Source organism: Ranitomeya variabilis, chromosome 6 (assembly GCF_051348905.1).
Source record: "Ranitomeya variabilis isolate aRanVar5 chromosome 6, aRanVar5.hap1, whole genome shotgun sequence".
Lineage (NCBI taxonomy): Eukaryota > Metazoa > Chordata > Amphibia > Anura > Dendrobatidae > Ranitomeya > Ranitomeya variabilis.
In genome coordinates, this window is record NC_135237.1 from 32,714,966 (window position 1) to 32,727,322 (window position 12,357).

The window sequence follows — 12,357 nt, forward strand, 5'->3', positions numbered from 1 at the left end:
CTCAGGAGTTTTACTTGTGCATGCGGAAAAATAAATAAATCTATTCTCTTCAAGTTTTCATTTAATAAAATAAATGACAGATCTGCCAGCATCATGTAGTGCAAAATGTAATAGAAATATATGAATAAATTACCGTAATTTAACTGCAAGATAGATAGACAGATGCAGTAGATAGGAAATACTCTGGATGGCTGATCAGTTCTGCGTTCTGACAGGTGAGTTGGACACTAGCGCTGTGTTCTGTTGCAGTTTTCTTGACTGACCCTCCTGTTCATCAGAATAATTCTTCACCTCCTCCTCTGATCCTTTCATTGCAACCATTCTTCACATCCTCCTCTGATCTTTCCATCAGGATGATTATTTACATCATCCTCTGACCCCTTTCATCAAAACGATTCTTCACATCCTCCTCTGATCCTTACATTACAACTATTCTTCACAGCCTCCTCTGATCTCTCCATCAGAATGATTCTTTATATCATCCTCTGACCCCTTTTATCAAAACGATTCTTCACATCCTCCTCTGATCCTTTCTTTACAACTATTCTTCACATCCTCCTCTGCTCTCTCCAACATAATGATTCTTTACATCATCCCCTGGCCCTTTTCATCAAAACAATTCTTCACATCCTCCTCTGATCCTTACATTACAACTATTCTTCACATCCTCCTCTGATATTTCCATCAGAATGATTCTTTACATCATCCTCTGAACTCTTTAATCAAAACTATTCTTCACATCCTCTTTTGATCCTTTCTTTACAACTATTCTTCACATCCTCATCTGCTACCTCCATCACAATGATTCTTTACACTATCCCCTGTCCCCTTTCATCAAAATGATTCTTCACATCCTCCTCCGATCCTTTTAGATCAACAATTCTTCACATCCTCCGCTGATCCTTACATTACAACTATTCTTCACATCCTCTTCTGACCCTTTTATATCAATGATTCTTCACATCCTCCTCTGATCCTTACATTACAACTATTCTTCACATCTTCCTCTGACCCTTTTATATCAATGATTCTTCACATCCTCCTCTGATCCTTACATTACAACTATTCTTCACATCCTCCTCTGATATCTCCAGAAGGTTTACAGTTCTTAAAATGCTTAACCCTATCATACGCTACTCCATCATTGATCACCATGGCCATTCGAAGTTGGCCAGATTGAATTTTCAATCCTAATGTGAATTTAGGCTGAAAATGACCCACTTTGTTTTATACTGCCCCCCTGGGGTCACATGTCTAATTTCCATTCATAGAAGATTCCATTATGAAAAGGCAATTGTTCTAATAGTATGGCCACTGAGTTTATACATCCAGGAATGACTAAAAGGAGCAAATCCCCCACTCCACCAGCGTGATTGTGATGTTACTTTTAGGAGAATTATTTACGACCTTCACGGGTAGTTCATGTAAGAAGACAAGCAGTAAGTAAACAAGCAGCAAGGCTTATGTTAACCTGTATCCATATTTTAATCAACAGGGCTATATTGCAACCGGACCTGGGATGGATGGCTTTGCTGGGATGATACACCGGCAGGAACCAACGTCACACAGAACTGTCCCGACTATTTTCCAGACTTTGACACCACCGGTAAATAATATTTTTCTACATCCTCAATACTCCCATCCTATATTGGGCCTTGGAAAAAGCAATTGAAGCCTATGTGACTCAGTTAGGGATTACCTCTAGTTTGGTATCTTTCCAAACATAGTGAATCTAATGGTATGCGTACATGGAGTTTTTTTGGTTCGCTTCAAAAATGCCTAAAAAATTGCCCAAAAACCTTTGTAAAGACACTTTCTATTAATTTCTATAGTAAAACGGCTTTACTGTTCATACGTTTGGTCTTTTCAGCTTTTTCTTTCCACTTCAGATTTCTTAAAATTGGTTGGAAACCAGTAAGTGCATGTCGCTTCCGTGAAGCGGCTCCTGATGGAATCTGCACCAAACTAGGCTTTGTCCAATCAGATAGCGGCAAAAAAGAAAGCACTTCAAGCACAATAAAACTCTTCCAAAATGTTTAAAAAAAAAATAAAAAATCTTCAAAACCGCTTCAGAAATTGCAAAACTCTTCCAAAAACTCCCATACGGAAGGAGCACTTACCGGTTGAAAATTCATTGTTTTTGACCAGCTCAAAAAAATTCTGTGCGCACAGATCCACATAGTTCATCTGGATAGAAGGTGTCATAATGGTTCTCCCTTCCTTATTTACTAATTTTATGAGAAACATTAGCCAAGAGGGTAAAAGAGGTGACCATTTTCTTTATGACTTTTTTACAAATGAATGTCCGTCCATGCACTGCATTGCCTGTCGCCCCACACACGAAGGATAGATGACTTTATGGGCATCAAGTTTGTCGTCCAGCATTATTCTCAGGTATTAGCTCTTACAGATTTTTTTCTTCTCCTTCTAAGCTGAACTAATGCTGCCCAGCCACAAATACTAATATATTATTAAAAGGTTCCGCTGCCCTGCAAATCACTGGGGAAACTAACATACAGATGACAGCCCGGGTTTCGGCACCAAATGTAGGTGTCACCATTTAAATCCCCTTTTATCCACTCCTGGTATGACCATATTGGTTTGCACAATTATATTCTATTCTTTGTCTGATATTCTGTTCCTTGAACTCCAGCTATTCCTTAATTACATACTGTATGGAATATGATTCTGCCATTATCCCAGCTTCTCTGGTTCTGACCTATCTAGCTAACACCTTTTCCTTAAACTGACTCCCTTGACCAGCAGCTACTCCATGAACACAACCTAGGGGCCTTTTGCAGCTAAATGGGTCAATACCAGAGTGCACTTGGGTCCTACATGCACCAATTATGTCCGTGCATGCCCTTTTTTCAGTTGACGGTTATGAAACAGTAGGGACACACTTTAATTACTAGAGTAGTGGTATCATCCAGTTATCAATTGATTCATGCCTTTCCAGGAGAAATAACAGAGGAATTTCACAATGCAAAGGTCTAAAAATCATATGGAGATATTTTGAACAGATTGGTAAGAAGAGACGATTTTGAACGTTTGGCTTTCAATGACAAAAATCGGTGTAAAACAAAGGTCAGTCTGTGATTGCCACTTGCCAACTGTGTGTGTGACTGAATGCAGATCACTACCCGGAGAGGCAGGAAAAGCGCTCAGAAGGTACTAGATGTCTATAAAAAAAAGCAAAACTTGACATTTCTGTTGTTTTCTTTGCTGGCTTAGATATAATGCCGTGCGTGCTCCTGTTTGTGCTCTACCACATGCAGATGTCGGCTGGTTTAACTCACGGCATGTTCAGCAATAACGAGAATGCAAATACAATTTATCCTAATAATGTTTTCATCCTATAAATAAAACCACTCATATTTAAAGGAGACATCATGCAACAATATTGCCATGGCAAACAGGATTTTTTTTAGATGTAGAACCATAACTTAAATCCCCAGGGATGTCAAATTAAAAGATTGGACAAAGTCACGGGCAAACCGTGTGATTTATTTACTTTTTAAAAGTCTGCAATTGAGGACGATCGACTATAACAATTATCTTTTTCATCTGGGAGCAAACTTAAAGGGGTTATGCATTTTATTTAATAGATCTTAGAATAAAATATTGGAATGATATACACTGCTCAAAAAAATAAAGGGGACAATTAAACAACAGAATATAACAAGTAAATCAAACTTCTGTGAAATCAAACTGTCCACTTAGGAAGCAACACTGTTTGACAATCAATTTCACATGCTGTTGTGCAAATGGAATAGACAACAGATGGAAATTATTGGCAATTATCAAGACACCCTCAATAAAGGAGTGGTTCTGCAGGTGGGGACCACAGACCGCATGTGACGTCAGGGGCGCACGAAGAGAGAGTGGACCCTCTGGGTCACGGTACTGACGCACCCACGAACGAGCGTACCCGGAATGGGCTACCCCTATACAGGGATAGTTGGGAGCAGGCCCGAGGGGATCAAATACCGCAACAGCCGGTACCAAGAGGGACGGCTCTGGAAGAGTCTGGAGAGGAAGGACTGGAGAGAGGAGAGAGAAGACAAACAAGACTAACAGGAAAAGGATACGGGAAGCACAAAATGGAACACAGGAGACTGGGCTGGGAAAGGGAAGGAGACAGAGGAAAAATGCAGGAAAATGCCTGAGAGAAAACTAGACTAGGACGGACAAGAAGGCTGAAAAGACTAGGCCTAAACTTGAGTACAAACAGCACACAATAATCAGGCGCCTCCATTATGGAGGAGACGCCTGACATAGCCCAAGTAATTACCTGATTGGAGGAACAGGAGCAGAGAGGACGCGGAAGGGTTAAGAAGGGGGAGGAGCGCGCGCCCGCGACCTAAGGCGCATGTGCGGAGCAGACGGAGGACGGAGAAAGGAGGGAGCACGGACACCACGCCGAAATCCCCCAACAGTAGGAAGAGGGACCGAGGAACCAGCGCGATGCCCAGAGCGGTGGACGGGAATGCAGTGGGAGGAGCCAGCGGAGGAAGCGGCCGCAGCGTCAGAGAAGGCCGGTATGACACCGCATCTCAGTACTAATGCTTTCTGGCTGATGTTTTGGTCACTTTTGAATGTTGGTTGTGCTATCACACTTGTGGTAGCATGAGACGGACTCTACAACCCACACAGGTGGCTCAGGTAGTGCAGCTCATCCAGGATGGCACATCAATGTGAACTGTGGCAGGGTTTGCTGTGACTGTCAGCGTAGTGTCCAGAGGCTGGAGGCGCTACCAGGAGACAGGCCAGTACACCAGGAGACGTGGAGGGGGCAGTAGGAGGGCAGCAACCCAGCAGCAGGACCACTACCTCAGCCTTTGTGCAAGGAGGAACAAGAGGAGCACTGCCAGAGCCCTGCAAAATGACCTCCAGCAGGCCACAAATATACATGTATCTGCACAAACAGTTAGAAATCGACTCCATGAGGATGGTCTGAGTGCCCGACGTCCACAGATGGGGGTTGTGTTCACAGCCCAACACCGTGCAGGACGCTTGGCATTTGCCACAGAACACCAGGATTGGCAAATTCGCCACTGGCGCCCTGTGCTCTTCACAGATGAAAGCAGGTTCACACTGAGCATATGTGACAGACATGACAGAGTCTGGAGATGCCGTGGAGAGCGATCTGCTGCCTGCAACATCCTTCAGCATGACCGATTTAGCAGGGGGTCAGTAATGGTGTAGGGTGGCATTTGTTTGGAGGGCCACACAGCCCTCCATGTGCTCGCCAGGGGTAGCCTGTCTGCCATTAGGTACCGAGATGAGATCCTCAGACCCCTTGTGAGACCATATGCTGGTGCGGTTGGCCCTGGGTTCCTCCTAATGCAGGACAATGTCAGACCTCATGTGGCTGGAGTGTGTCAGCAGTTCCTGCAAGATGAAGAAATTTAAGCTATGGACTGGCCCGCCCGTTCTCCAGACCTGAATCTGAATGAACACATCTGGGACATCATGTCTCGCACCATTCACCAACGTCGCATTGCACATCAGACTGTCCAGGAGTTGGAGGATGCTTTAGTCCAGGTCTGGGAGGAGATCCCTCAAGAGACCATCCGCCGCCTCATCATGAGCATGCCCAGGCGTTGTAGAGAGCTCATACAGGAACGTGGAGGCCACACACACTACTGAGCATCATTTCCTTGTCATGAGGCATTTCCACTGAAGTTGGATCAGCCTATAATTTGATTTTCCACTTTGATTTTGAGTATTGTTCCAAATCCAGGCCTCCATTGGTTAATAAATTTGATTTCCATTGATGATTTTTGTGTGATTTTGTTGTTAGCACGTTCAACTTTGTACAGAATAAAGTATTCAATGAGAATATTTCATTAATTCAGATCTTGGATGTGTTATTTGAGTCTTCCCTTTATTTTTTTGAGTAGTGTATTTTATGTAAGAGCAGTAAAAAGTATATGGCCCAATGGCCTAATTTAAATATGTAACAATAAAGGATAAAAAAATCTTGAATACAGATGATAAAGTAAACAAAAATGCCCCCAAACACAGATTGATACCCCCACAGTACCCTCCACAAGCATGGTATGATGACCCTACTCTAACCTTCCTCAATCCCCCAGACAAAGAATGGTGACCTCATCACAGTATGATTCTCCAAGTGTAATCCCCCACAAAGCCCTGCATACAATATAATGGCCACAAATAGTGCTCCATACAATACAATGGTGCCCACATAGTCATCAAAACAGTATAACGGGGCCTTGCATTGTCTTCCATATAGTATAATGGCCCCGCTTAGTGCTTCATACAGTATAATGGCCCCACATATTATTATTATTATTATTATACTTTTTTATAGCGCCATTTATTTCATGGCGATTTACATGTGAAATATAGACATATACATTAAACATGAGCAAAAACAAGGCACACACAAGTACAGAAGGAGAGAGGACCCTGCCCGCGAGGGCACACAGTCTACAGGGGATGGGTGAGGATACGCTAGGAGAGGGTAGAGCTGGTCATGCAGTGGTTCAGTAGGTTGTGGATCGCTGCAGGTTGTAGGCTTGTCGGAAGAGGTGAGTCTTCAGGTTCTTTTTGAAGGTTTTCGTGGTAGGCGAGAGTCTGATGTGTTGGGGTAGAGTTCCAGAGTATGGGGGAAGCACGGGAGAAGTCTTGTATGCGGTTGTGGGAAGAAGATATGAGAGGGAAGTAGAGGAGGAGATCTTGTGAGGATCGAAGGTTGCGTGTAAATAGGTGCCAGGAGAACATGTCGCAGACATATGGAGGAGACAGGTTGTGGATGGCTTTGTATGTCATAGTTAGGGTTTTGAACTGGAGCCTCTGGACAATAGGTGAAGTGATTGGCAGAGAGGAGAGGCTGGGCAATAATGGGGAGACAGGTGGGTTAGTCGGGCAGCAGAATGTAGAGGTGCCAGAGTGCTAGAGGGGAAGCCAGAGATAGGCGGTTGCAGTAGTCGAGGCGGGAGATTATAAGGGCGTGCACTAGTGTTTTTGTGGTTTCGTGGTCAAGGAATGAGTGGATCCGGGAAATACGGGAAATATTTTTGAGTTTGAGACGGCAGGAGGAGGCAAGGGCTTGGATATGTGGCTTGAAAGAGAGGGCAGAGTCCAGGATCACCCCAAGGCACCGAGCATGTGGGACTGGGGAAAGTGAGCAGCCATTGAAATTGATGAATAGGTAGTGCTCCATATAGAATAATGGGCCATGCATAGTGCTCCATACACTATAATGGCCTCATATAGTGCTCCATAAAATATAATAGGCCCCCACAGTGCTCCATGCAGTATAATGAGCCCCACATAATGCTCCATACAGTATAATGGCCTCACATAGTGCTCCATATAATAACCCCACATACTGCTCCATAAAGTATAATGGTCCCACATAGGGCTCCATGCAGTATAATGGCCTCACATAGTGCTGCATACAATGTAATGGCCCCACATAGTGTTCCATACAGTATAATGGCCCAAAAAAGTGCTCCATACAGTATAATGGCTCACATAGTGCTCCATACAGTATAATGGGACCAATATACTGCTCCATAAAGTATAATAGACCCAACATAGTGTTCCATACAGTTTAATGGGCCCAGCATAATGCTCTGTACAGTATAATAAGCCCCACATAGTGCTCCATAACAGTATAATGGGCCCTACATAGTGCTCAATGCAGTATAATGGGCCCACGTAGTGCACCATACTGTATAATGGCCCCACATAGTGCTCCATACAGTGTAATAGCCTCACATACTGCTCCATACAATATAATGGCCCACACATACTGCTCCATAAAGTATATTGGCCCCACATAGTGCTTCATACATTATAATGGGTCCACATAGTGCTCTATCTATCTATATCTATATATATAATTGTCTAAGGGTTTTTCCGTCTGTCTGTCTTTCTGTCTGTCTGTCTTTCTGTCTGTCTGTCTGTCCTGGAAATCCCGCGTCTCTGATTGGTCGATGCCACCATGCCTCGACCAATCAGAGACGGGCACAGCATGGCGACGATGATGTCATAATGGAAATCCCGCGTCTCTGATTGGTCGAGGCCGCCAGGCCTCGACCAATCAGCGACGGGCACAGTATCGACGTAGATGTCATAATGGTTGCCATGGCGACGATAATGTCATAAAGGTTGCCTCGACCAATCAGCGACGGGCACAGTCTGCCGCGAATTCTGGAATCATCATTGTCCATATACTACGGGGACATGCATATTCTAGAATACCCGATGCGTTAGAATCGGGCCACAGTCTAGTCTATATATATAATTGTCTAAGGGTTTTTCCGTCTGTCTGTCTGTCTGTCTGTCTTTCTGTCTGTCTGTCTGTCTGTCTGTCTGTCTGTCTTTCTGTCTGTCTGTCTGTCTGTCTGTCTGTCCTGGAAATCCCGCGTCTCTGATTGGTCGAGGCCGCCAGGCCTCGACCAATCAGAGAGGGGCACAGCATGGCGACGATGATGTCATAATGGAAATCCCGCGTGTCTGATTGGTCGAGGCCGCCAGGCCTCGACCAATCAGAGAGGGGCACAGCATGGCGACGATGATGTCATAATGGAAATCCCGCGTGTCTGATTGGTCGAGGCCGCCAGGCCTCGACCAATCAGCGACGGGCACAGTCTGCCGCGAATTCTGGAATCATCATTGTCCATATACTACGGGGACATGCATATTCTAGAATACCCGATGCGTTAGAATCGGGCCACAGTCTAGGCCTCGACCAATCAGCGACGGGCACAGTATCGACATAGATGTCATAATGGTTGCCATGGCGACGATGATGTCATAAAGGTTGCCTCGACCAATCAGCGACGGGCACAGTCTGCCGCGAATTCTGGAATCATCATTGTCCATATACTACGGGGACATGCATATTCTAGAACACCCGATGCGTTAGAATCGGGCCACAGTCTAGTATATATATAATTGTCTAAGGGTTTTTCCGTCTGTCTGTCTGTCTGTCTTTCTGTCTGTCTGTCTTTCTGTCTGTCTGTCTGTCTGTCCTGGAAATCCCGCGTCTCTGATTGAATCAGAGACGGGCACAGCATGGCGACCATGATGTCATAAAGGTTGCCTCGACCAATCAGCGACGGGCACAGTCTGCCGCCAGGCCTCGACCAATCAGTGACGGGCACAGTATCAACGTAGATGTCATAATGGTTGCCATGGCGACGATGATGTCATAAAGGTTGCCTCGACCAATCAGCGACGGGCACAGTCTGCCGCGAATTCTGGAATCATCATTGTCCATATACTACGGGGACATGCATATTCTAGAATACCCGATGCATTAGAATCGGGCCACAGTCTAGTAGAGTATAATGGGCCCCACATACTGCTTCATATATAATAGACCCAAATAGTGCTCCATAGAGTATAATAGACTCATAGTTTTCCATACAGTTTAATGGCCTCACATCGTGCTCCACACAGTATAATGGTCCCACATAGTGCTCCATACGATATAACAAGCCCATATAGTGCTCCATAGAAAATAATTTGCCTCACATAGTGCTCCATATAGTATAGAGGCATCACATAGTGCTCCATACAGTATAAAGGGTGTTGTGAATTCCGTTCTTGGGCTCCATCCTGTGGTTGCGAATGGTATTTTTGGGAGTTCTGCTCTTGGGCTCCCTCTGGTGGTTTCAAGTGGAACTTAGCAGCTGCTTTCACTAATCGGTTCCCTGGCCTTGTTATTTAACTGGGCTTTTTGCTGTAGTTGATGCCAGCTGTCAATGTTTCTTCCTGTGGATTCAGTCCTTTCCTGGAAGTTCTCTGTTGGCCAGTCCATTTCAGCTTAAGATAAGTTCTGCTAGTTTTTGGGTGTTTCCCTGCTTATGACCTTCTGTTCAGTTTAAGTTATGTCTCTTTTGTCCAGCTTGTCATTATGAAATATTCCGGCTAGTTGGAAGCTCTGGGATTGCAGATTTGCCCCTCCACACCGTGAGTCGGTGTGGAGGTTATTTTTGTAAACTCTGCGTGGACTTTTAGTTTTTATACTGACCGCACAGTAGCCTTTTCTATCTCTGTCTATTTAGATAGTATTGGCCTCCTTTGCTAAAATCTAGTTTCATTTCTGAGTTTGTCATTTTCCTCTCCAATCACCGTCAATATTTGTGGGGGGCTATCCTTCCTTTGGGGGTTTCTCTGAGGCGAGATAGTTTTCCGTTTCCATCTTCAGGGGTAGCTAGTTCTTAGGCTGTGAAGAGGCGTCTAGGCAGAGTTAGGAACGCTCCACGGCTATTTCTAGTGTTGGTGTTAGGAGTAGGGATTGCGGTCAGTAAAGCTACCACCTCCTCAGAGCTAGTACATTATTTGTTTTACCCACTAGGTCATTTCAGTGCTGCTCCGTAATCACTAGGTCATATTTGTGATTACTGTCTGTGGAGCTGCCACCTCCTCTGAGCTTGTCCATGATTGGTTTTACCCACCAGGTCATCTCAGTACCACTCCGTAACCACCAGGTCATAACAAAAGGGCCCCACATAGTACTCTGTACAGTATAATGTCCCCACATAGTCCTCCATACTTACCTCTGTCCGCTCCCCTGTTCCTTCGGTCTCTCGGTCTCTTCATGGTGTCTTCAGATCTTCAGCACATCTCAGTACAGCGGTGCGTTGTAATGGCGTCATCGCGCCCGCTGCGCTGAGACATCAGACACAGAGGAGGAATGATGGGAGAGCGAGCATCAGCTGACGCTCCTTCCTCTATCATTGCTTTCAACTGTATTGGCATCTAGGATATAGATAGATAGATAGATAGATAGATAGATAGATAGATAGATAGATAGATATCCGTCAGATATATAATTTGTGCCGTACATGTGCAGCTTAATGTACTGGAATTAACCTAATAAATAAATGAAAAAAATCAACTTCGGGTCCCACCATTTTTGGTAACCAAAGGTAAAGCAGACAGCTGAGAGCTGATATTATCAGGTTGGGAAGGTCCCTGTTTATTGGGCCCTTCCCAACCTAAAAATACCAGCCGGCAGCCGCCCCAGAAAAGGCGCATTACATTAGATTCCCTTCACAGTTGCCTTGTCACACACAGTGCAGCATGATCCGGAACGTCTGAAGAGCGGTAACGTTACCGACGTCACCGCTCTTCAGAGTCACCAGGTCTCATGCAGCGCTGTGTGACCCAAAAGTGGTTATGTGCAAAGACTATGACGTATCAGAACAAGGCTCCATAGGTTTGTACAGAGGATACGTGGGACTTCGACACATTCGCTGGACTACTTGAGATTCGGTGGGCTACGTTGAACATGTGTGGGATTTTTGTTTTCTTTGTTATAAAGTGGTGAACCAGGGAAAGTGTCAGGGAATATTTATTTCAATAAAGTATTTTTTGTGGGTTTTTTCTTTTTTATTACTGGGTTAGTAATGGGGGTGTCTGATAGATAGCCATGGACCTACCCAGCCTGATAATATAAGCCCACAGCTGTCTGCTTTACCTTTGCTGGTTACCAAAAATGAGAGGAATCCAACATAGTTTTTTTCCTTTATTTATTTATTAGGTTAATATGTGTACAATAAGCCACATATGCAAGGAAGGCACAAATGATATATCTGAAGGATTTATATCTATGTATCTATTTATCTATTATCTTTGTATATCTTTAACACATAAAAAACAGGAATTTCTTGAATGCATTTTATTCCAGTACTTGTCACACGGACGGCACACGGATGTCACGAAGACCCTTTGACTTGCATTGGTCCTTGTCTTCTGTGCTGTGCGGAAAAAAGGACATGTTTCTGTGTGGTTCACATGGACACCCGTTATGTATTTTCTATTTTTTTATGTATTTTTAAAGGGAATCTGTCAGCAGAACTACTTATAGGTGCATGTAGCTATCTCAAAGACAACTCATTCCAGCAATACCTTTTTACATGGGACTAATTATGTGGGGTTTTCATGTTTTTTTTTCAGTAGTTATTAATTACGATGAGGTTAGATGTTTGCCGATAATCAGAAGGGGATATGATTTTGTTTTTAAATTGCTCCCAACTGTGACTGAAATAAACAGGCTTTTATTACAACCATACATGAGAGTAACTCAAGTCTTACACTCAGGAGAGAAGTAGTAACTCAACGCCAATTATAGAGAATATGTTTAAAATTAATTTAAAAAAAATTAAAAAAATGTCACTTTTAACTGACAGCTTCAAGCCCCACCCCTGAAGACCCAAAACTATATATTCCTTATATAAAAAATGATCTTAATAGAAAAGAGAGCTGATAGATTCCCCTTCATTGTTTCTGGTGATTTCAGGAGACGATACCGTATATAAAGGCAAGTGTCTGTTTTTCACATTTTTCACACCAAAAAGCACATTT

The 12,357-nt window shown here is 43.9% G+C and overlaps 1 protein-coding gene across 1 annotated transcript in view; it reads left to right on the forward strand.

Moving 5' to 3' along the window:
- Positions 1-12,357, forward strand: part of CALCR (calcitonin receptor) — a 316,710-nt gene that overhangs the window by 238,932 nt on the left and 65,421 nt on the right. The window contains exon 4 of the mRNA XM_077268171.1: positions 1,496-1,606. Coding sequence (XP_077124286.1) covers positions 1,496-1,606 — 111 coding nt within the window. The remainder of the gene's footprint in view (positions 1-1,495; positions 1,607-12,357) is intronic.